This window comes from Tauraco erythrolophus, chromosome 3 (assembly GCF_009769465.1).
Source record: "Tauraco erythrolophus isolate bTauEry1 chromosome 3, bTauEry1.pri, whole genome shotgun sequence".
Classification (NCBI taxonomy): Eukaryota; Metazoa; Chordata; class Aves; order Musophagiformes; family Musophagidae; genus Tauraco; species Tauraco erythrolophus.
In genome coordinates, this window is record NC_141467.1 from 31,682,310 (window position 1) to 31,708,847 (window position 26,538).

A 26,538-nucleotide genomic window follows, 5' to 3' on the forward strand; every position below is an offset into this window, starting at 1 on the left:
GAATTTACCAGGGATAGAAGCTTGTGCAGATGAGTTTTCTATATACAGCAATTCCACCGGATGCAATTCCAATCATGAGATCTAGATTGTGGAGATCCTGCAAAAGAAAAATACTGTAAGAACACAGATGAGGTTTGTGTCATTTCCATTTATCTATTTATAAATTCAAGTTTTCTATACTTAAAATATAACTCATGAGGGAAAAATTCACTCACTTGGATATTTTTTGTCAAGCATCTCTTCCCTTCAATCTTACCTACTCAGTATTATAAATTTTCATTCATTAAACCAAGTTGTAGTGTTCCTCTTACTATACTAGATATTCTTTAGCTCAATATTAGACTAAAGTTTCAGGTCCAGCTCTATTAATTTAACCATGGGAAAGAAGTTGAAGTACTTCCCAAGATCAGTCAGGTAAATGTCACTGAATTTTGGGAACTGAACACAAATCTCCTGATTCTAAATTGTTTAAGACGACAAAGCAAATAACTCCTCATTTTTTGCAAAAAGATCTTACCAACAAAGACTGGGCAGGAGGGGACCACAATTCTGCATATGAGAGCATGCTAGAGGAATATACATGTGTACATGAATATTTTATACACTAAGCTGAAATCATTGTTAATTAAAACACAAAACGTGCAGTAACTTAACATGCTCAACTGGAAAAATGCATCCATAAATTTACAATATTTTATATGAATTGAGATACTCAAAAGGAAACACATGCTTACGTATATGCAAACACGCAAGTTAAAAAAAGAGGAGGAGACAGGGAGCTGAATGGTCAATTTGAGGCTAAACCGAAATCGATGTTATGAAAGTTACAAATCTTGGCTTCCTATTTCTCCATGATTAACACGTCCTAATACATTACTACAGAAATTTCTTAACAGAGCTGAACACAGGCATAAGTCTACATGCAAGTGTAGAACTCATTGGTTAAAACATCAGGTTTGACTCAAAAGTAGTTTCAGACTATTTGGTGAAGGATGCCCAAAGGGGATGGATTCTCTTAAAGCCTTCAGTAGCTTAGCTGCTCCTCTAGATGGTACTCTGTGCTCAGTTAACACAGTTTTCTTGCACATCCAACCCCAATTTCTTCATGTTACTACGGTACAGAAGAATAGAACAGGTCACATGTACTCTAACAATACCGTGAAAAGCCTATATTAATCCTTTAAAAAGAGTTCAATAGAAGCGTGATACAGTCATGTGCTGAATTGAAACTGAACCCAATTTGCAACGTGATTGATAAATGTCCAGTGAAATACCACAGCAGCACATAGAGAATAAGCATAACCTATTTAATACATAGTACATTAACAATGAATACTGACAAGATGAAAGGAATATCATTTGTATCCCAGAGTTTAATAAAGGAAAATCATTACGTAGGGAGCAGTCCAAATAAACTTAAGCTCAAGGTAGCCCAGAACAGCTGATATGGTTAATAATCCTCAGCTACCTGCTGGCCCCCTTTCCTAAGAACTGCTGCCAGAGAAGGCAGTTGAATCTCCATCTGAAGAAGCTCCCAAACTGCCAGTTTATGTCAGCATATGACAGTAATCCAGAATCGACATCTCTTTATTTTAAAAATTGGGGAGAAAACTCAGGTATTTTAAGAGATGAATCACATATAATTTAGCTACCCCTGCCATGATCCAGCCAACCTAAAGCAGGACAGAAACCTATATTACTAGCACTTGGAGCTTACTCCAGGTTCCTGCTTTTAAAAAATCAGTAGTGTGAAGAAAAAACAGCTTTAGGAGAAAAAGCTGAAGATCTACATGATTTAGGAGAAATAAAGGCTTAGATAAACACTTGATGGGGATTAACTAGGCTACTTTTTCTACAAGCTTTGTCAGAACAAAGTTCATTCCCCATCCCTCTCTGTCCCAGTCCAAAACACTAATCTCCCATGCTATTTGTTATAACGATTTCTCTTGTGTTAAACCTAAGAAATTCGACAGCAAGATCTTGGACTAGCATAAAGAAAAAGGGTCTCCCAAAAGAAAGATGATGTAGATGTGCAGTTATTTCCCTTTCAAAACATCTATGCTGTTAAACTGCACAGCTAAAATAACTGTACTTGTTCTGTAATGCATGTACTTTTATTTTTACCTGTTTCTTTATAGAGACTAATAATACAAAAATTAAAATACAAAAATGATTGTGCCAGGGATATAGCTAGTTAAATAGTGATTCACATTTGATTTATTTTAGAATTACCATCTGGATTTTTGTAAATAAGGAAATAGTCTTCCCCTCTCTGATTTAAAACAAAAGACAGGTTAACATCACACTAATTATTGAGCAGATGAGATATGGTCTGGAGTCAAAAGCAGACTAGGAATTCAAGAAAACTCAGTACAGTTTTAAAGTATTGAGTTCAGTCTCTTGAGTTTCTTAGTACTATTTCATCTTTGAATAGAAATTCAAAGTTCAGATTTATCCTCAGAGAAAAGCTGAAGCATTTGCAGATGACAACTGAGCTCAGATTAATTCACTAATGGAAGTTTCATGTTTAGCAAGTTGCTAAAAAGAAAGCTCACACTTCACTTTTGCAAAATATTTAATTTCATACATAAAATACTAAGATTAAGGAAACTAGATATTTATATGTTCTTCAAGAAGCATTATCCAAAAGTATCCCACTTTCAACCACCAGTGCAGGAGCACTTCCTTCTGTTATTATTATAAAAGCCAGGTGTTGCCTGGTTCCTCTGCCATACAGAATCTTAGGCAACCAAGACTATTTTAGCAGCAAGGGCAGAGCTGAATCATAAAGATCCACAGAGATAAAGGCTTTCAAAAAGCCACAGTTTTGTAACTACCTTCTGCTAGCATCTGCTCAAAGCACTAAAATCTGACAAAACTGGAGGGGTGATTTCAGAGCAGTACTAAGCGGGGGGAGGATATCAAGAGGCACGCCAAACATTCCTGCCAAAGCTGGAGTGTATTGTGGTAGTCTCCGTCACGCAGCAGTTCATTAGGGAGGATGTATCTAACCTTCACTACTTCAACACTTCAAAAACAGACTGTTTCAGCAGGCTGTTACCACTTGAGATAAGTGTCATTTACAGTCAGCATGGGCTACCAGACGAGACCAGATGTTGAGGAGTATTCTGCTCCAGGACTGCTGTAACACAGGCAAAGCACTTGGCATACAGAAGACTATCTACCAGAAGACAATTCCAAGAACGTCCACTGCAATATAATCCCGTGCTGTCACCTTTTTTATAGGCCTTTAGGAGCATAATTAATGATCATGTGTTGATCGAAAGGTTTGCCTCATGGCATTCAGTCTGAACAATGACTTGCAACCAATGTTTTGGAACTACAAAACTCCAGAGACAACCAACCGCACCTCTACTAATAACCCCTCTTCTCAGCTTCTGGCGATTTACAGCTAGAGGATTTCCTAGATCAGAAGCCTTCTGTATGTTTAATGGACTCCAGTGAAATAATTCTTCCACTGAACTGCCTAACTGCTCTTGATACCTATTTCACATTGGTCATCCATTAAAACAGTAGTAATCCCTACAGTTCAATTACAGCCATATGGTAAAAGTTCCTTTTGCTTAAACCTGTCTCTTTCTAGGAAGACTGAAGTGCCTTAAATCTTTTGCTACCAAAACAAACAAACAAAAAAAACCCAGCCCCACAAAAAAAATGTTCATTATTCAAATTCTCCAAGCTGTTCACCTGCTACAGAAGGCTTTTCCTTAAAACATTCATGATTGTTTCCCTTATCTGTACTTTTCTTATTCCATTACCCACTTTGAGATAAGGGAAGGAGAGGAAGAACAAAACTCAACATCCAAATTATAACAAAACACAGATTTAAAAGGTGGCATGATATTTTCTATTTTGCTTTCTATTTTCTTCCTAGCAGCTTGTAATTGTCTAGATGTTCAGTTTAAGTGCTAGAAAAAACCAGGCCACTTCAAAGGTTTTCATCCTTCAAAAACATTGAATTGTGATAAAAACATTAATTTGAATTGAAACAGTAGCAAGACGGTCTGCATGTTAGCCTGGAATAGAGAAGGCTTTGATTCAAATCTGTACTCCATTTGATTCAGATGATACAATTTGGTGTCAGGCAGAGTAGGGGCTCATGACAAATATTCTGACAACTCGTGAGGTCATTAAATATGAAACAATGCACTGGGAAAAACAATAACAACTACACTGTTTAAGCAGACATCTCCAGAAGGTATTTCTACGCAGACAGAGCAGTCTAGTACACTGCACTAAAATTTCATTTATGTGAAAATGTTTGAACCCACTCTAAACTATTAGGGGAAGAGCAACTGACATCGTCTACCTGGACTTATCCAAAGCATTTGATACTGTCCCACACGACATCCTTATCTCTAAACTGGAAAGACATGGTTTTGATGGATGAACCACTCGGTGGATAAGGAATTGGCTGGATGGTCGCTCTCAAAGAGTTGTGCTCAATGGTTCAATGTCCAAGTGGAGGCCAGTGACGAGTGGCATTCCTCAGGGGTCAGTACTGGCACCAGTGCTATTTAACATCTTTGTCGGTGACATGGACAGTAGGATCAAGTGCACCCTCAGCAAGTCTGCAGACGACACCAAGTTGTGTGGTGTTGTGGACACGCTGGAGGGAAGGGATGCCATCCAGAGGGACCTTGACAGGCTGGAGAGGTGAGCCTGTGAGAACCTCATGAAGTTCAACAAGGCCAAGTGCAAGGTCCTGCACGTGGGTCGGGGCAATCCCAAGCACAAGTACAGGCTGGGCGGAGAATGCATTGAGAGCAGCCCTGAGGAAAAGGACTTGGGAGTGTTGGTGGATGAGAAGCTCAACATGAGGTGGCAATGGGCACTGACAGCCCAGAAAGCCAACCGTATCCTGGGCTGTATCAAAAGAAGTGTTGCCAGCAGATCGAGGGAGGTGATTCTGCCCCTCTACTCTGCTCTCGTGAGACCCCATCTGCAATACTACGTTCAGCTCTGGAGTCCCCAACACAAGAAGGACATGGAGCTGCTGTAGCAAGTCCAGAGGAGGGCCACGAAGATGATCCAAGGGCTGGAGCACCTCTGCTATGAAGACAGGCTGAGAGAGCTGGGGCTGTTCAGCCTGCAGAAGAGAAGGCTCCAGGGTGATCTTATTGCAACCTTCCAGTACTTAAAGGGGGCCTACAGGAAAGCTGGAGAGGGACAGAGGGACTTTTTACAAGGGCATGTAGTGACAGGACAAGGGGCAATGGCTTTAAACTGAAAGAGGGGAGATTTAGATCAGATATAAGGAAGAAATTTTTCACTCAGAGGGTGGTGAAGCAGTGGAACATGTTGCCCAGAGAAGTAGTAGATGCCCCATCCCTGGAAGTGTTCAAGGCCAGGTTGGATGAGGGTTTGGGTAACCTGGTGTAGTGGAGGATTTCCCTGCCCATGGCAGGGGGGTTGGAACTAGATGATCTTTGAGGTCCCTTCCAACCCAAACCATTCTATGATTCTATTGTCCTGGTTTTGACATTATCCTTACTACTTGGCACTGGTATGACCACTACTGTCATCTTGCATGTAATTCAGTGGCCTACAACTCAGGAAGGATATTGAAATTGAAAAACTTTCATAAATAGCATCCCATGAATATTGAGACGATCACCTCATGGTGAAAGTCTTGGAACTTCAGTTGGCTTATCAAAATACTAAGTGACAACAGAAGTTAAAGGCATAGACTGATCGAGTTACATGCGTATAAGGAAGACTCAAATATGACAGTAAAGGGTTCTTCAATACAGCAGAAAGGTGACAGATGACCCACTGGACAGACAACGAACTGTCAGATTTAATAAGACGACCATTTACCATTTAAAAGTAATCACCTTACTAGAAATTGGGAAGACTTTTACACAGTCAGAAGACACGAAACATAAGAAACATGTTCATGTATGCTAGATTACTTAACTACAACCAATGTATGTGAATCAAGATATCTGATCTCTTTTAAGAGTTCTCACGTAACAGTTGCCTCTCCTGATACTCATACCACATGATACGAGCATAGATAGTCCACATTTTTATCACTTTACCTTCTTCCTTTCCTTTGTACTTTTCCCCATCCTTAAAGGCCTCTACTGTTTGAGCACTGTATTTCATGAATATGAATGTAATTACAGTGGCTTCATACAGGAGTACTTTAGGAGTTCTTAGAAATCTAATGAAACACTCACTTGTGGTAGCATAAAGAAAAAAAGAGAGGAAAACATCATGCTGAAGGAAGAAAATGACCTTTTCTATCCCTTCCATCACTACAGAAATTGATTTTTCCATAAAATTCTCAATGTTCGGATTATTAACAAATCTCAGAAAAATGTTAGAAAAAACATTAGTCATCTTCACTTAGGAAATCAATCATCTGCACTATACATTAAGTTTTTATACTACAAGCTTCATGTCAAAATAATTTGCTATTATATAAAAGCACAAATAGTAACTTGCACACTAGGATGCAATTAAAAAAAAAACCTATTTTGGGGATTCGTCTCAGACAGCTAGTGTAATCAAACAATTAAATCCCAGTAGCCAGTGAAATACTAGGACATTTTTCTTATCAATGCACACCCTGTATCTGAAAGATTTCAAATACATTTTTAGTGGTGGTCTTCCACACTGTTAAATACTGCTTAGATTTAGCCTGGAGTCAGGGAATGAACAACAAAAAAAATAATCTCTATATTCTGAACACTGTGTTAGAAATTCAGAGAAAGTAAACTCTTGAAACACTTGCCAACTACATCAGAGCAGTAAACAGAGTATTCTTTTTCTTTCATTCTAAGACATTGATAACCTTTAGTAAAATGAAGTAAAATATACTGTAGTATTGAAACAATTCATCTTAAAAATATATTGTTACTCTTTCAAGGAGATTAGCTTATTTGGTTGAAATTCCAGCACCTATGTTACACAGAAATTATTGAAAAATTACTCCATTGTTTAATTAAAAATACACATGACAAAATCTATACTTAATTGCTACTGTTTCTTACTGCTATTAGCTAAAAAAAAAAATAAATTTTCAAGTGAAAATCACAAGGTAAACATACTCTACCACTGTGCAATTCCACTCCATAGAATTCAAGTGTTCGTGCTATATTTATATAGCAGGACTCTGCTTCAGATTGCTTGAGACCACTAAAAGAAGAGGAAAAAAAAATATATATATTGACCATAGTAAAAAATAAAAGGCATAATATCAGATTTATTCCAAATGTAGGTAAACAGAAGAATCCCAAGTCCATTGTCTGATGAATAAATCTCATTAACTAGTGCCACAAGTTCTTCACTGGTGAAGGTCCTCCTAAACTCCTTTCAAAAATTGAGCAAATTATATACAATGTTATTGCCTTAGCCATTCTGGATCAGTTTTTTTAAAAGAATAATTTGTATCTGTTTTCTTTAAAGGGATGAGAAAACAATTCCCCTTTAAACGCTTCCTTTATAACAAGAAGATGTATCTGTAAATATTCTATATTGCATAGCCTCTTAGAAGTAATTCATAAGAAAGATTAGAAGGAGGAAAAATATAAGGCAGAGAAAGAAGATTAAGTAAGTTAAAGTTATGAAACTCACTGAGGAAAAGACATCTGAGTTTATCTACAACCTGTAAGTTCTAAAAATACTTTTTTCTCCTGCTGCTAGACGTGAAATGCACTTCAAGACTTACAAGGATTTTATCTTCTGGTTTTCTATAAAGCTTGTACAATTCTGAGATTTTTTTTTCCCCTCAGAAACAAAAAAATCGAAAGTCCCCAAACCTCGAATAAACAGATTATATATCTCCATGGAAGGGCTACATAGAATCTACCACCAGTTGTAAAAAAACAGAGAATCCAACAGTAATCCCTACCCAGCTGGTTCTCCCATGTAGCCTACTAATTATTCATCTGAGAGGAATGCAATGCAGCCTAAACAAGATTCCTTTAGGTATGATAAGGAAAGTAACCCCTTCCGACAAATTACAGGGCCAAGATCTCATTCAGGAACTGTTTAGACAAGAGGCAGCTCACACCTGGAATCTGCCATAGCCTACTGACACTGTGCTGGGCCCATCCTCGTCTCGCAGCACAGACCAGCGATTCAGGCACTACAGCATGTTCCAGTAACTAGAAGAAGAGAGGCTGAGGGATGCGTGTCATATCTACACATCTAAGTAGAAGAGACATCTGGTATCATCCTATCGTATCTGCAACTAAGCGCAGGTAAAAACAACTCTTTGCTAGGTGAGCCTCCAAAATGATATGCATAAAATTACTTTAATCAAATGCAATTTAAATACAATGACACAGCAAGCCAGAACCTGGGCAGAATCAAGGAAGACTACAAAGCCCTGGAGGTGCAAACAAAAAGTATTAGTGTTGAACTTATCTTTTCTTCCATTTTACCAGCTAGAGAAAAGGGTGCAGCCAGAAATGAACGTATAATGCAAATCAACTTCTGATTTTGTGGCCAGTGCCATTGTGAGGGTTTTGGCTGTTATGACAACGGAACATTCTTCAATGACCATAGCCTTTTAGGGCGGGATGGAATCCACCTGTCTAGAAGAGGTACAGGAATCTTTGGCAGCAAGCTGGTCAACTTGGTGAGGTGGGCTTTAAACTGAAGGACTCAGGAGACGAGGTCCAAAGTGGCAATGCTCACACCATTGCATCCAACTCGGGAGTAATAAATTACAGATATCCCATATTGTCTCCAGAAAATATTATTTACTCCAGATCGGTAGAAATCTCATTCCAAAACAACACTGTTCTTCTCAAACTGAAGATGATAAATTCTCCTCTGTCTTTCCTTCTCAGAAGGTCTGGTGAACAGTCGAACCATTCTCGTCAAGCATGTTACCAGCACTGATCTAGTCAAAACCATGACTCAGATGTAAGTATTCACTATGAATGCCAAAGGAAGATGCTAGAAATACTGCTGGGATATACAATAATTTGTCTGCCTGCACTCTGAAATAAATAGCTCTGAACAGTTACGTTTCAAAAAAGGTATTAAAACAGTAAAGAAACATTTTTCCCAGTCCAGTCTACTTGAGCATTTTTATTCAGAACTTCAGTTACCACTACCCACCTGAATTCAAATACAGCAGTTAAACTTCTCAGTCATGAAGGCTTGACTATCAAAAACACTCAATGAAAGAACCAATTTCACTGAAAGAGCCCAGAAAACAAAGGAGTCTTTCCAACAGACCCTACCACACCTTTATCTGGACCAATGGTAACTCCTAGTCTTTTCTCTGCAGGACAAAACCAGTTTTATATCTCCAGCTATGATAGCACTAAAGACATGCGTTCAACTCAACCACTTCAAGACTCTTGACAATCTTCCCTCAGTGGTCTCCAAGACAATTGCTTCCTAAAGACATGCAGGATTTATTCACGCCTGTCTACAAGACCCCCTCTAAAAACTTCTGAGCCTCTCAGAAACTGCAAATTAATTTGGAAGAAGTAGAGGCCTCAGCTGTTGTGTTCCCAAACATGAACTGCTAGGAAAGATTAGTAACTACAGAGAGGGAATGGTTGCAGTTAGAGTTCAGTGGTTATCTCTGTTTCACCCCATAAATAACAAAGCAACTTGCATGTTCTGGACTGCTAGGAAGCACTCATGAAGTTCAGAACTATTCACCACAACCACTAGCAGTAAAGAATCAAGAGGGAGAGGTGAAAGTACTGAAAGATGACAAAAAAAAGTTGAGGAATATCAAGGGGAGATGAAAATGGAGATATTCCAGGGTATAAATCAAAAACTAGGAGAGTGGGGAACTAGCTCTGCTGCAGTAAAGATACAGAGAGAACAAGTCTATAGAGATTTGGATTTCATCTGCTCAAATGTTCACAGACAATTTCTTAAGTTGGCATATTTGCATTCAGCTTGCAAGTATGTGATCAACAGCACTAATTCTAAAGCTGCAGACTTACAAGAGACAAATCAGCAGGGTCAGAAAGAGTAATTAGCAGCAGACTGACTGGAATAATCTGTTGTAGCCTTTATATTACACTCAGAGTGGAAAGAAAGCACAATGTTAATTGAAGTGTTATTCCCACACACACACCATAGATAGACAAAAAACCGAGAAGATTTGTAAAATAGCCAGATGTCCTTGATCCAGAACAACCCACAAACATCTAGTACAGCGTTCTATATGGTTGCCATTAATAATACATAATGTTAATTGATCTACTGGTTGTTACAGCTAGAAATTTATTTAAACATTCTAACACATTGGCATCATACTCTGATTAGTCCAGCACCTAAATTATAAAACCAAATATTTCATTTAACAGAAGCTATATGAAGTAAAAGTGTCTGTTGTACAGAAATTGCTAAGAACTTGAGTCTTCCTTTTGGAATCTTTTTTCTCCTTTAAAAACTCAAGAGGTGAGAGAGAACTAAAAGTTAATGTTACCTGTGTTGCTCATGTAGTGATTCTACTTTGGTAAGAAAATCTTTGTTTTGCTCTGGTATAAAGTTGTAATTTGACAGATATCCTGAATGATGTACTGAGGCATTATAGTCTCCAAGTTGTGCTGTTAGGAAACAAGAAACACATACACAAAGTTTTCATAGTTGATTATTATTTAGAAGGAATTCCTTCTCCTCATTAAAACATGTACACATATGGCAAAATGCAGGAACTACAAATTATTTCCCAACAGCTATGCAGTGTTGAACACAGGGAACTGTATGACGTGAGTGAAGAAACTTTTTTTCCAAAATATGCTTCCCATAACTATAATGTCAGGCACTGAATGACTCAGTACTTTATTTAGCTACTTATATAGCTCCACTTCCACCTTACTAGATGTAACACCACCAGACAGGCATTAGATGACACGTTGGCACAGACATGCGGTACCGTAACATTAGGGGAAACCCAACTGATCGAGTAAGAGACAGCAAATGAAATCAATTTGATACATATTTTCGACTGTAACATATCAGAAGTCTTCAACAAGATCCATCACTTAGAAAGCATCTACTCTTTACACTGTCATGTAAAAACTGTTCAAACAACCAACTGCGGCTCTGTCTGAACAATTCAATTGTTAATCTTGCCTCAGCTGAACATGAGTTACTTAACAAAGCCTGAGAAATAACTGCTGATTTACACATAACATTACTTAGCTGCTACTAAAAGTAAATAAATGTTTACAGCCAAATAAACTAAAAACCAGCTTCCCTAAAGCTTTATTCCTTCAAAAATGATATTAATTAGTAGATATTTTTAAATAGTTACTAGATAAAAGCTAATTCTTATCCACAGTTGGTGATATATCTGAAAAGAAACTGAAGTATAAATGACCATAAGTTTCTAGCCTTAGTCTATGCAAGTTTTCTTTAAAAGCTAGGTTAGCATAAGTTATACCTTGGAAAACACACACAAACCTTTTACTTCTTATAAAGATGCAAGGTTTGGGGCAGCAGGGAGGTTGCTTCAAATAAAGTACTTGCCTATTTGCCACAAATTTACCCAGTTTCAATTACGCAAGTAAGCAAACCCCACATTTCATGAAATTTGTGTTTTCATTAAATAGTCAAAGAGATTAAACCTAAAAAATGATGGTATGTTTAAGCAAATCACTAGAACCTGTATTAAATAGTCAAAGAGATTAAACCTAAAAAATGATGGTATGTTTAAGCAAATCACTAGAACCTGTATTAATCTGCTTTTTCCCCTAAGGAGCATGAAATAGTTATTATAAAACATTAAAGTTTCTCATAAGGTACTTGTATGACCTGTAAATTAACATAAAAGAAAGTACATGTATAGACTGCAAATACTACAGCATAGAAAGCCCCTCAGCTTAATCAAAGTTAAAAAACATACTTTTAGGAACAATACTATTGCCATTATTTTCCAGAAAAGCAAAGTATAAAAGAGTGATTTAAATGACTCAGGTTGCAGGGCGGGTGAGTTAAGAACTTCAGAAATAACTTACAGCTACAGTAACTATGGAGTATCTGTAATGCAAGGGATAACTAATATTTGCCACTTACATATTCAAAGAACACAATTTCTATGGCCTAGGAAACAGAACTACGGTGATACAAAACAATTCCCACACAAATGCTGTCAGAAGCTAATATAGTTGCACATCTAATTGTCAGCATCAAGGGAAATATTTAAATAAAAAACAAAGTGGAATGAGAAAGAGCAAGTAATTTATTTTGAATGCAGATGTTTCTGCAATGCTTAGCCCTTTATTTTTAAAGGTAGCCTGAATTTTCAATTAGTTAGCAAAATGGCTGGCAAGAGGCTAAATATTTACCGAAACATATTTTGAACAGTTCTGTCAAATAATTTATCTCTGAAGAAGAAAATAAGACCAAAAATCCAAGACAGAAGGTCCAGAAGCATAACAAGAATCTCAAATTATATTTAGGAACATCAATATATTAAAAGTCCAAGTCTCTGCCAAGACTAAAACTAAGGCAATAACAGTAAAAACAAAAAACCAAAAACTTTCTGAACTAAGTAGGTAAGTTAATAACAGTGTTAAAATAAAACACACAATTTCACAGATGATAGTAGTTGACTGAAGACTTTTTCCTTTACCAGCCATTAAAACAACCCATATTTTCTATGAAATACAGTCTATATTTTTAAGGTTTGTTGCAACTAGCTTGAACTACATTCTTGTCGATAGGAAGAGGCCAGATTGCCAGGAATAAGACAACATAATTGCCCACTTCGATTTTATTTGCATTAGGTAAAAATATTTTTTTACTGTAGTTTTACCTTCTCTAAAGAGGGCAACTGCTGTTCCTTCATGCATTATGAGGTAGAGTCTTCTTACTCATCTTCCAAACATGGAGGTTGCTCTGGTCTTTTTTCCTCTTCCTCCTAGCTACCTGAGGTCATGTCAACAAGGGGAGCAGTTTAGAGTACTTCTTGCTTCTCCAACTCCCCAGCCAACTGTCACAGTCCAAGACAAACTATAAATGGTCATTAGTAGACATCTTGGAAGACTGATGATCTTGCTCAGGATTTAATCAGCCAAGTAGGAAAAAAAAAAAGTCAGGGCATATCAAGACCTCAGTAAGAAGAAAAAACCCATGAGGTTTCTATCTCTTCACTGGATTTCTCCAGAAGAGAGCAGAGGGACAGGGAACATTAAAGACCTACTTCTAATCTGAGTTTCTCCTAACATTGCTTCTGTTCTGAGCACATGAGCCAGCAGATACTAACTCCATGAGGATAAAGTTACAGTTAAAAGAGGCATATTTTTACTTTTCTCCACTCTAGTCAACTGTTGCTCTTTGATTCATTATAACTGGGAAAGAATACAGAGTAAAATGAAAGAAAATGGAACCAAGGAGGAGTTAAAAAAAAGTCAGTTATTTGAATAGCAGATTCTTGTATTTTAGAGTTCTATATCTAATATGAAAGGCTTTAAAGAAGGGAATGTGATGGATCATTCATTTAAAGGCCATATTCAATAAAAAGAGGACATTTATTTTATAACTCTTAGTAAAAGAATAGCGCAATAGCCAAGTAGCCACAGAATAATTTTCCATGGATGAAATTTCATGTTGACCTACCAAAACAGTAGTCATAAAAGCTCTCAATAAAATAAGAATTTATGAATGCTTGAAAAACAGATAAAAATCTGGAGAACACATATGTTCACACAGGATATGACCTGCGTATGCCTTACCGAAGCCTAAACAAGCCATCTTTTCTTTAGACTTTGTAAAAAGAATGTGTTCAGTTAGAACAATGTGGTCAGTATATATGTTTGTCTCTTTCTCCTGGCTGCAGAAAGACTTTTGTGCAGAAAGGCAAAGGAAAGGATTAATTCAAATGAAAAAAAAAAAAGTATGTATTTTTATAAGATACAGAGGAAGGGAAGATCAGAAACAAGTGTATTTATGTAGCACTGACAGATTTCAATAGGAATTCTACGGGTACACACGTATCTTTCCCAGATAGAGAAGCCCGAGTACCAGATACATTGCTGCATTAAGGAGAAAGAAAAAAAAAAAAAGGGAAAAAAAAAGAAAAAGAGCTTTATAGAGGGAAGATCTGACATACATAGAAGCAAAAAAAGCCACTGATGTCAGCAACTCTTATAGTAATTACTGAGGATTCATTTATTCAGTGTTTTTTTCCAATAAACTATTGGTCATTTGGCTTATATATTAGGGTAAGGCAACACTTATCTCATTTCTGTCTTCCACTACCCCAAAGGGACAGTGCAAGAAACACAGAGCCAGATTATTCTTTGAGTTGCAAATCAAAAAGATGAGAGACAACAAATTTTGGCATTGGAAATGCAAAACTGAACTGGAAAGGCCCTGAGCAACCTGATCTGACTTTGGAGAAGCCCCTTCTAATTTGCCTGTGGTTCTTTCTTACATGAAGCTATTTTGACATCCAAGCTTCTGCTGCATGACCAAGTTAATTACGTGTTTCATTCCAGTTTTAGAAATTAATTTTGTTATTGTTTTTGAATGCTAACAGTACCAAAACGCCACCGTCTCTATCTGGCCCAATTGGGCTCACAGGCAGCCCCAGAAAACCTAATGGTAGAAAAGATAAGCCTTTAGCTTTGTTTAAATTAAAGTGTGTCTGATTTCTTCCTCTCACCTATGTGATATCCTTCAAGATACAGAAGACATGTTGGTCTCCAAGTCTCCAGAGTTTGCTTGTAAACAGTAATAAAAAAATTTGCATATAAAGTAATAGCACCAGAATCTATCTCAGCATATGGGCATTCCAAGTAACCATAAGTGTCAAAAGGCAAATGTATGAATGATTGATTGGGTAAGAATGATGAAAAATCAGTTAAAGATAATATGGACAATTTGGTCCAAAGGAATGCCTACAAAAGCTAGTCCCTGAAAAGAGGTTTAATATCAACTTTCTAACGACCTGAGAAGTGTGCCAGAAAAAAAAAAAAAGAGAAAGGTAGCTTCACATTGAATTCATAACTTTTTGCAGGGTTGAACGTTTTAGGTGACATGAACAAAGCACAAAGCGATCCGAGTTGCCTGGTTTTAACAGTATAACTACATAAGCAGATCAGGTTCCCAGTGCAACAGAAAATAACCAAACAATAGGACAAGTCTAGCATACAAGTTAAATCACTAATTTAACTTTTATCAAGGAGTAAAAATCCTCAGGTACAAAATTCTAATCCAGGATTAAAATATAGGTAGGGTCACGTGACTGGCCTCCAAACGAGAATAGCAATAGCAACTGACATGCTGAGATGAGAGCGAAACATGATATTGAAAGCTAACGATAAATTTATCTTCACATGAACAAAGGTACAAAAAGAAAAGATACTTTATCTGTACAGTTCAACCAGTTCAGACATTTTAAGTGATTGCTTCTTGGTTCAAATAGAGAACAGAAGAAAAATGATGCACTACATAGCATAAACTAAAGCTGTTTAGAAACAGTAACTACAGAGTTATGGGTATGAAAATGCTTCTGGAATCAGAAAATAATTACTACAGCAGAGTTCAGTTTTGAAGAATCAACATGAAAATGTAGATACTTAATAAAAAATTACACTAAAAAAGAGCATCAAAATGCGTAAAAATCCAGGTAGATATAGAGATCAAAGCCACCATGTTGAAAACTTATCAGAAAGAGACTCCAAAAAGGGCTAAAAAAACTTGTAAATGGTCGTTGAGAGAAGAAAAGGTGTTTCAACAAGTGGAACCTGTATCCAAATAAGGACAAGACTGTGAAGTCTAACTCACTCAACCCACTTCTGGGAAGTGGAACTAGCTATCACATGGATAAAACTAACCTGTTTTGTAAAAGGAAATAATGCTTCACACTCAAGAGCTCTTAAAAAAGTTAAATCTAGAGACGACTGTAAATAGTTGCTTATGACTACTTAGCTGGTCACTTTGTAGTAAAACAGAATGAGAAATTAGGCATTAATAATAATAACAAAGGAACATTTGTAGAAAAAAAGTGACAATTATACATACACAATGGTGTCTCCAAGTTATCTATTACCACTCCAGAATGAAAAAGTGGGTCATAGTCATCGTAATGCTTTTTATTTTTAAAAAATGAAAAAATATAATCAGCAGCTCCAAAGCCAGCCACAGATAAAGAAAAAAAAAACCACAAGAAAAAAATCAGAAAATACAAACTCTACAGAGTTGCTATTTCTGCATCTCAAATACAAGTTCAGAAGCCATATAGTCACAATCAGAAAAACTATTGAGAAAAGCAAAGCATAACCCAAAATACAAAGGCTATTCATTTGGAAAAAGTATGGGGGTAGGGGCAAGGAATAGGATAAAAGACTTCAGGGGAATAATTAACAGTACTGCCAAATTATTTTTTTGCAGAACTAATCCATCTAAACATTATGCTGATCTCCTGTCACGTATATTGTCTCTCAACATTCACTACTACTTACTATCATAATACTGTACTACATGCACCTTGACCTTAGGTAACTGTTCTTTTCTCCTTTTTAGTTATGTTACACAGAAGTATTTAATAGGTTCATCCACCTTCAAAATACAGAAGAATAGTAGCCACATAGGCTACGAGGCACCGTACAAGGTCAGCTTCTTCAGCTATAGCATTGGCCAACATCCCAATGTGGGGGTCTCCACTCCAGAGATTATAGCATTGTACTTTGTTTGGAAGCATTAAAGATTCAAAAAATTATTTGTGACAGAGTGAAAAAACATCAGACAAACAATACTTGAAGTACTGATGTCCTGAAGTAGCCTCTGTACTGCCTCGCACAACTGTAGAATACAATTAAGGGAAAACAGTCCAAAACAGCTGGACAGCTGCTATGTATAAACCATCAGGGCAGTCTCAGCAGAGCTGCCAGCAAGCTCAAGAGCAGCAATCTAGACCACAGTGAACCACGTGGAAGAAGATGGGCATGTATTTCAATCAATCTCTCCAAGCAGATGCTTGTATTAGGAGTTTCATCACCATCACAAAGATAACACTCTGGTACTGGCAATGGCAGGTACTGTAAGATGTGACAAAAGGTACCTGTGACTGAACAGCACTGTCATAGGCTTCAGAAGAACAGATGGGCCATGCACACAATCCTCAGATCACTCAACACATCTTGTAAATAATTTCAAACACCGGGAATTCAGGGCGAAGTTATTTATGTTTATTCAGTCTGACTTTCATTCTGAGGTATAAGAGCTACAGGTGCCCTGGAGAGCAGCAGGAATTTGATTCACCTCTGAGCACATCTCTAAGCTTACGTGACATTCTTCTGAGCAATGATTCACTTCAAGAAAGAATGGATGGGGAGCACACAGACCAACACACAAAAAAAATCCAAAATGCTAGCTCTGAAAAAAGGCAGATCTCCACAAATTAAGAAACCTGAAGTTTCAATGCAATTTTATAAAAAGAGAAGGAGGCTAAATGAAGCTAAGTTAGAAGAGTCAGGCAAGAAGAAAGTTGATGGGGAAATTATGTGGCACAACTCTCACTGTAGAGCTGCTGTTGATGTTCCTCTAAATCTTACATCCCACTTCCTTCTCTGAGGGTGATGGGATCTCAGTCTTCTGGCCTTCTCCAATTTCTAGCAAACTCTCCTACTACCCCTAATTCCTGAGGGACTTGCACACTAAGCTCAGCTTCCCTTGAATCTTCACTCTCACTAGCCTTCCTCTTCTTAGAAAAGGTTTAAGTACATTTGAATACCCCCTTCCTGAAGAAACTTCCCAAGATAGCTGTGTGCTAGAGAAACCTCCTGGTTCTCAAAGTAGAGCTGAGAGGGGAACAATATCAACAGGACATAAGAGAAAGACCCCAGTCATAATGAATCACTGAGCAACTGAAGCTCGGGAAAAGAAAGCTTAGAAGTATTGATAGTATCTTTTGTTGCCTTTGTTGCTGTGCTTTAGATTCAAGTCCCAACCCAGCAAAGGATTTACGCACACAAGAGCATATTCCCACCAAACCCATGAGACTTCTTGCATACCAATAGTTAGTCATTTAAATACCATCCTGGAAATGGAAAACTACTACATAAAGTGATAGAAAACAAGTGGTGCTAAATCAGCTTTCTGACCTTCGAAATAAAAAAAGCGATACACATACTGCATAGGTCCCTTATTTAATTTTATAGCCTGCACAACATTTTGATTTTACACTAGTAAAAAACAAGACACACAATTTATCACTGGATTGTTTTTCCAGTACAAGCACATCCTTCGGACTGAGTGATTTTTAAATAACTCGAAACGCACCTTAATAAGTTCTCCTTAAAAAAGGATTTCAAAATCCACTGATCGCTTCTGTCACAAAGTACAGTTACTGATAACAAACTAACAACTTACTCGTCAAGGGTCTGAACTGTATTCGTAACGGAGTTTAGTCACACACTGTTTAGACACAGTACTCACACCCACTTGTATTCCCCTGTAACTTAGCACCACCAGACAACACTGGGTGTGCCACGACGGTGCAGAGTCACACGTCAGAGCTTTAGTCCAGAACCACGGTGTTGAACCCAAACGCCGGTGCAAAGGGCAATACAGGCAGGCAGCACTCCGGTGGCACAGCAGCCGTGTCCCCAGCTGCCCCTTTCAAAACTCAGGCAAAGCCTGTGAAGGTCAACCGTACCACTGCCACACGTGAAAACCATAGTTAAAAAGCAAGAGCAGAAATAATCAACATCAGACTTCATGCACAATAGAAGAGATCTGCCTCAGCCCTTCCACCAGAGAGTGACAACTGCTCCACCTTTTAAATAAATAACCATAAGGTTGTCAGACAACCATGATTTCCCCTTCTGCACACAAGGGAAGTTACAGAAGGAGAGAGCAGCCTGAAAAACACCAAGAGGCAGCAGTAATAAGAAACAGCTTGGGTAGAATTGATCCATGGAAACTTCGGACAACAGCTTTTCAATAAGCAGATGCCTCATATCTAAGATTCAACTCTCCCTATCTCCCTAATAAGTATGGTTAGGAATTAAAAAACCAAGAAAAAAACTATTTAAAACAATTTAAGTTGACAAGAATCCTAACAAACATGACTAGATAAGGAGACCTACACATTCAGATTTCAGAAGGTCTTTCCTATGCCGTCATCTTTAGGCAAACAGCAACATCCCAGTAGAAAGGTAACAACCCAGTACCAAAACAGAAACTTTTTTTTTTGACTTTAAAGGAATACATCTTTGTATTAAACGTTTCATTCTTTGCTGATGCAGAGAATAAACACAGGTATCATACAAACAGCAACAGAAAGGACATAACCTAGCAAAAAAAAAAAGTTGTGGTTTTTTTTTAATTAAAAAAATAATAAAAATCTGGTAACAATACACTATTATGAGTTAGGAAAACTAGGCAAATAGCTGCATGGGAAATTCCAGAATACACCAAGACAGAGAAAGATTAAAGCACACTAGCACCCTTCCACAATCTTCATTGACCTTCTATCATTCTCCTTTAGCACAAAATAACTGCATTAGTCGGCATTCGAAGCACTAAAAAAAACAGTCATCAAACTGAAGGGGAATCAGGAATAAGGAAGAAATTTTTCACTCAGAGGGTGGTGAGGCACTGGAACAGGTTGCCCAGAGAAGTTGTAGATGCCCCATCCTTGGAAGTGTTCAAGGCCAGGTTAGATGAGGCTTTGGGCAACCTGGTGTAGTGGAGGGTTTCCCTGCCCATGGCAGGGGGGGTGGAACTAGACGATCTTTGAGATCCCTTCCAACTCTAACCATTCTATGATCCTACTTCAGGATTTGAGGCCCACTACCTGTGCATAATTAACTTTTAAAATCATGTTAAGCCTGACTTTGTGATAAAATATTTGTATTCCTTAGTGCACCCTGACATTTTTATGCTTTAGCACCATCAGGTCAGCAACACTGCATTTAGCAGTCCTAAAGGTTCCGAGTGTTTCAGCCTTCAAGTGCCCTTCTGTGTGCCCAGGACACAGGAGCAGGGATGCATTTCCTCTGGCAACAAAACTGGGGCTCCCACCTACTATGGAAATCTTGTTGTGGTTTCAACTGTTCTTACTAAGCTTGCATGCAGTTAAAGTTCCATTTAATAAAAGGGCACAACATATGAGATACTTAAACATAAAAGTGAATGTTTTGTAGCCACTTGGGATTTTCATAGATATCAACAGTTTATTGCTTTCTCCTTTGAAAATTGTATTTTAATTATTTATCTAGGTCCTTATTTCAAGCAAAAATTACATCGATTTTTTCTATGGACCTTGCTAGCCATAAAGGAATTAGATAAATATACATCAGCCAAATAATTACACAACTATTCTAGTATGCTTTCCCCTGACAATCATTTTCACAAATATACAAACTCCACTAAACCTCTAACCTGCTTTTTTTTGTTTGTTTAATGAGAAAGGTCTTCCTCCAGCTGTTCTTCACTATCTGTTTAGCATGCCTGTAAGGTGTAGGATCAGGCTCCACTTTGGTCTTTCTACAAAAGATATTTTTCTAATATCACACTTAAAATTTCTTTTTGCCAGTTGCAGACAGATGAGAATGGTGTAAGTTCTTGTACACAGAGTCACCTTAAGTGTATCGCAAAGTGCTGGACAGTTTTACATACCTAACAAATCAAACTGCCTGAAAAAACATTACATAAGAACACTGGAGTTTCTTAATCATGAGTTTACCTTCCCCTTAACTATTCTCTAGATGATTTCTTATTTCCCTGGAATGCCTTCCCGTAGCTATCGTAACACACAGTAAGTTTCATTATTTTGTTTTCAATGATGACGAAAACCTGCCTTTTTTTTGGTCAGCGGTACAAGCACACATAAATAAGAACAAAGTTATTCTCCTATCAACTTTTTATTTTTGACAGACCTAACAAGTACACTTCTATTTAGACTGTCTTGTCTGAAGGTCACTTTAATAACCTGTACCTTCTCTACAAAGCATCACCTGTAGCATTTTTAATATTCTGCACAAATAGATAAGGAAATAAATATTTCCTTATTTTTCAGTGCTGAACAGCAGAGAAAGTAGTTGGTCAAATACATTTATTAACAAAATAACAATTGGTTATTACTTACATTGTACTGCGTATGATGCCAGGACAACAGCAGAATTAATGGGGCATGACAATCTGGAAAAAGGGGGAAATATTTTTATTTAGACATAGACTGCATAAATGTATCATGAACAATGTCTCTACAATTAGTTCAGTACATGAAGACTCATTTATCTTCAAGGAATATCTCATTTTTTCTTACAAAGTTTGATTGTCAAAGCACACAGTAGGGCTAGACACCAAAAGCTAGTTGCTGTGAAACAGCTTCTTACATGAATGGAAGTAACTAGTGCTAAAAGGACACGCTCATATTCTTGCTGGATGCTTATACGGTGAAGCAAAAGAAGAGCTTTTTATGGGGCTCTGGACATTATTTTAATAGTTGCAATCTGGTGCATTTAAAACCAGACACAAACATTATAACTAGCCAAATGCCAAGCTCAAAGAAAGCTCTGATCTCCTGACCAAAACTGACTTCATAGAAGCAAAAAGCCAATACCTAAAGGCAATTTACATTTGGCAGCAAATACTCAGACAACCTTTTCCATCTTTTTTTGAAATGTACAAACACACAGGAATCGCACGTAAAGGAATCACTGGGTATATGCCCACCATAAAGAGAATATAAACTCGAAATCATGACAAATGACAGCATGAACTGCCCTTCGCTACCCCCTCCTGATTACTGCACTAGTCAGTTGGTCCCCATGTCTGGAATACTGCCGCTGGCACACCATGCCTTGTATGAAGGTGTCTCAGGTTGACGTTGTACCTGGAGACACACAGTATCTCCTACAGCTCATTCACAATGGACTTCTAAACTGTTCTTAATAAGTGAGCTACGTGAAATTTGTAATCTTTCCTAGCAATTTGATTTTCTGTTAAAGCAGTGTTTCTCAAGATACATTTTTCCTAGCAATGATACCCTCAGAAAAACCTTATTACCTTCCTTCCACAATATCGGTCTTCAATTGCAGGAAGAATAAGTGCCTAGAAAAGTTTTTTTAAAAAAAATAAGCAAACAAACATAACTTTTATTTTCACATTTAAAAGGTACAGTTTAAACAGTTACATGTATTAGTTTTATTTTATTAGCTTTCCTGGCAAACTATGTAAACAGATGAATAAAGCTTAGTGGCATTTACAAATATGCAATCATACACCCACTCACTCTCACAACAGTTTTAAAGATCTTTGGCAGTCAGTACTACAACTCCAGGACCACAGTATTAATGTCACAGCAAACACTATAAAAATCAAACCATTACAGAACTGGGCTCTGTCTTTTTAAAAAAAAAAGAAAAAAACCCCAACACAAACCCCACAAAAAATGCCAAAAAAGCCCAACCTCAAACTGTGATAGTCTATATTGGAACTACTCAATAGAGGATGAGACATTTCTCAAGTACCATATGCTAACAAAAAGCTCTTAAACAATTCTCCAAGAGCTGTTAAGTCTTGCTGTTATTAGTGTGCTTGACAATGTTACTTTACATTGATACTGGAGAGTTGGGATGTGAAGAACCATAAAAAGCAGGTCTTTGAATAACTTCAGTTTAAAACTGCAGAACAGCTTACAGCTGCTTTATTAGAAAATACCAAAACAGATCAATAGCTAAGTTTTCTACAAGAAATATCATTTAACATGCTGTACTATTTATATTCTCAAGTCACTGAAATTAACAATGAAAATGTTACAAAAATGTTACAGAAATGCCAGACAAATAGGTGTCTGGATTCTAAATTCCAAATCACATGCATTGAACAAGTATTGAATTAAAGCCTTGTGACAAGTTAACTGAAAATTTCTTATAATTCATGTACCGCACCACCCCAAAAACTCAGAGATAGGTTAAAAAGAAAATTTTAAAGGTCCACTCTAAACTGAAATGTTACAGATCTTTGCATGTTACAAGTAACGAGCAAATTAGAAAACAAGAGCTGTTATCTGTTCTTCCTGAAACAAAATAACCCCACCCTCTCACGCCCTCAGCATTAAATCTACTACACATGTTCAAAACCTACTCAGTGTTGATACAAAACTTCTAACAGACTTGGATGACACAGACAGCTTAATCATTGAACTTCCCTGTGTTTTAATAATTGCACCTGATTAATTCAGGGATCAGAAAAGGAGAAACAATGCAACAGGCAAGTGCTTCAAGCGACAAAGGGCTCAAAAAAAAAAAAAAACAACCAACAAACAAAAACTTTGTACTAGCTTATACTCTGGCTGTATTTCGGAGTTGTACGCTGTGTATAGCAGAAACCATTCATTATGAGCATCGCATCAAGCTGTCAATTCCAAACACATTCAATACAAACAGTTACACGAAGTTATCTACCTAATAAAGCATAGTTTGCCAAGCTGCAGAGATGGGAAAGGGGGGCTTTGAAACATTCTCAGTTCATGGAAGCAAATATCAAACACAAGTTACCTGGTTTGTTCTTGCTGAAGTGTGTTAGGATCAGGTATAAAAAACCTTACACGAAAACGAAGGGTGCAGGGAAAACCTCCTGCAATATTTCAGAAGAGCAAATCAATTTTTTGTTTTGTTTTCTTTTTTTTTTTAAAAAAGAGAGCACTCAAGGTTTTTATTTCTATATTTATAGAAAAATTACATGAACAACCACATAGAAATCTCATGCCTTTTTCTCATGAAGCTAAAAGAAACCAGGAGAAGTCTCTCCTGACCCCTTAACACCAGCTATGAGAAGGAAATACTTTAAATTAAAGCGTGACAATATTTGGAAGTACTTTGTATATGATACTTTACATAAAAGGTGTTATTTAGCTATCTTTGCCTCATAGGTGTGAGAAGAGAAAAAAGCAACAAGTATTTGAAGCATGTCAATTGGGATAATGCTCAATTCTATCGTATGTATAAATACTAGAAATTTTAGCTTCACGTATTTTTATTTCAATTCACACATAATCTACAGCATATGGTAGACATGAGAGAGCTGAAAAACACAGCTCAAGTTTCACAGCACAGATTAGGACAGTGTCACTCAGTTCTCCTAAGCTGTTATCTGGCAGGTCATGCTGGCCAGCCTGTCCTTCTTGGTAAGTATTCTGTGTTACCCAAAGCTGTTTATAAACAAGACATACTAGAACATCACATGCACTTGGAAGTGTTGTGGTGCTTTCTTGCTTCATTGGATTTAATAAAAACAAGCATAAAATTACTTTTTTCTTATTCTACTCGAGACAAGAAATTGCCAGAACCTTTCCATGAAACTGGCTTCACTTCCCTCAATCAAAATCCCTCTTCTTTATCTTCACTATCAGGAGGAATTTACTGGCACCATGATACGACTATTGCTTTCACAATCATGGTGACCAACACTGTTCAGAAGCCAGGTTTAGATGCTATTATAGCATCAAAGTTAGTGACCCACCAGGTCTTACTGGCACTCAGGTAGCAATAAGAGATGTAGAAAGCTTTGCTGAAAAGACTGGCAGAGATGATGCCTGCTCTTAAAGAAAATCTATCGTCTGGACAGACTCATTTACAAGAACTGTATTTATTCTAGTCTTACAGCAAAGCAGGACTATACAATTACAATCCAAATATTAAAAACAAGTCTTACCTTTTAACTGTTTTCTAATAGGTTTGTTTGGTTCAAGCCATCGCTGTGAAATGAAAAACTATTAGATGGATTAAAAATATTTACAAATAAAAACTGTTCATTTATATGTGTGTGTGCATGTATATGTGTATATACACATACATGTGTATGCATATTATGCGTGTATATACACACACATATACATGCACACACGTTTACTATTTGCTATACTTACAGGTGAATCTACTGAAGTTTCATTTTGCTGTAAACCAAAATATTCCTTCTCTGTCACACCCAACTGGTTGTAGGTCATGTCCAACAAAATCTGTCCAGTGTCTTGTTTCTGAAAACAAGAAAACTTTAGAAGTAAAACTCTGCAACACTTACACATTTTAAGACACAATTAATTGAAAAAAAATTGTTTTTTAAAAAAACTGAGTCACGAAGAAAAACAGCTGTTAATTCATTGGTTCAAAGTTTCTCAGCAATAATTTTTTTTAAAAAAGAAACATACTTTTATCAGAATAAAAGAGAATTTCTTTCCAAAACAAGCTAGGCATATGAAATCTCATAATATGAAATGACACGAACTCAAGCCCTTGAGGTTCAGCAACTTAATATTGAGTGGACAACCTCTCCCTTGACCACAGTCTTTAGAAGCAACACCGTTTTCTGGAGCTGTAGCCTGCTAGGAGAGCTTACAGCCACATGGGGCTGCTCTGGCCCCTGCTGTCACCACCAAAGCACCGAGCTCTCTTTCCACATCAGCTCTCAAAAGGCAAAGTCAGTATACACTAGGATAGGGGAAAAAAAAGTAGGAGGATGCTGTGCTCCAGCCATAAGAATCTGTACTTCAGCCTGAGCTCCCACCTGCCCCTCAGCCTCCACATATTCAGCTGCCGTTCAGCCACCCCACTTTCTGCCCACAGGTCCCTCAAGACAGGTATCCCCAAAGAACCGGTGCAACAGGGAATTACACAGGCAGCGGAGATCCAGAAGTGAAAGAATGGTATCATTTTCCCCAAACCAAACAAGTATCTCCATGCTATGGCAAGGCAGAGAGCAGATTATTCAACTTCTGCCAAACACCACTGTGATCTCATTCTAGTAAAAAACTCAACCACAAAAAGAAACAAACAAAAAACCCTCAAGACTGCTATCCTAAAGACGCTAATACACGACAAATAGCTTGCAAAGCTGTATGGCATTTCGGGTGTAGATTTTTAGACACGAAATGGCTGGACAGAACAAAAGTCAGGCTGGTTTGCTTGGTATCCTGTCTACTCAAGAAATTACATCAAACTAACTTCTCACATGATCTTCCAAACCTCACTCTTTAAAGCAGAAATAAACTGCACACATGCAACAGAAAAATTCTACCAAAGCAAAATTTAGACTGCAATTTCTTAAAAATTAAGTTCTGAATTCTTAAGCAAATTTCTTGGTTTCCTAAACAATCTCTTGAAACAAAGAACTTAATGTATAAGCATGATAGTGACCACATTTTTGTGGATGGCCCCAGTCTTACTCAGTGCATAAGTGTGCTCACTTAATAAGCCAAGAACACAATATTGTATTCAATTCTCTTTTTCTAGACTTTGTTTGTTATACAACACTCAAGTCCTGTTCAGAAGACAGATTTATCTATTTATTTTTTTTTTTAAATGAGGTACCACAATGTTGTAACTGAGTGCCTTAAATAGTAACATATTCCATAGTCTTGCTTTATCTCATAAAAAGCATTATTCCTATTTAAAAGATGGGAAAAGAATAACAAAGATGCAAGCAAAAGACACCCAACTTGGCTACCTTATTCTGGAGAACAGACTATTATCCAACACTTCCTACTGCTGGGGCAGAACTCCTGGTAGCTCATTTGTGACTTCAGTGCTCAGCGTTTCTTCTTCAGGCTCCAGACGCAAGGTAAGGTAA

General features: G+C 37.3%; 1 protein-coding gene across 4 annotated transcripts in view; it reads right to left on the bottom strand.

Moving 5' to 3' along the window:
* Positions 1 to 26,538, bottom strand: part of PTPN3 (protein tyrosine phosphatase non-receptor type 3) — a 175,314-nt gene that overhangs the window by 66,766 nt on the left and 82,010 nt on the right. For 3 of the 4 annotated variants that reach the window (XM_086609113.1, XM_086609112.1, XM_086609111.1), the window contains exons 2-9: positions 24,842 to 24,949; positions 24,628 to 24,670; positions 23,472 to 23,550; positions 21,979 to 22,023; positions 21,056 to 21,108; positions 10,439 to 10,559; positions 7,080 to 7,167; positions 9 to 97 (exon numbers count right to left, since the gene is read on the bottom strand). In XM_086609113.1, coding sequence (XP_086465239.1) covers positions 9 to 97; positions 7,080 to 7,167; positions 10,439 to 10,559; positions 21,056 to 21,108; positions 21,979 to 22,023; positions 23,472 to 23,550; positions 24,628 to 24,670; positions 24,842 to 24,949 — 626 coding nt within the window. Of the gene's footprint in view, positions 1 to 8; positions 98 to 7,079; positions 7,168 to 10,438; positions 10,560 to 21,055; positions 21,109 to 21,978; positions 22,024 to 23,471; positions 23,551 to 24,627; positions 24,686 to 24,841; positions 24,950 to 26,538 lie in introns of all 4 variants that reach the window. The other variant, XM_086609110.1, reaches the window with a different exon arrangement.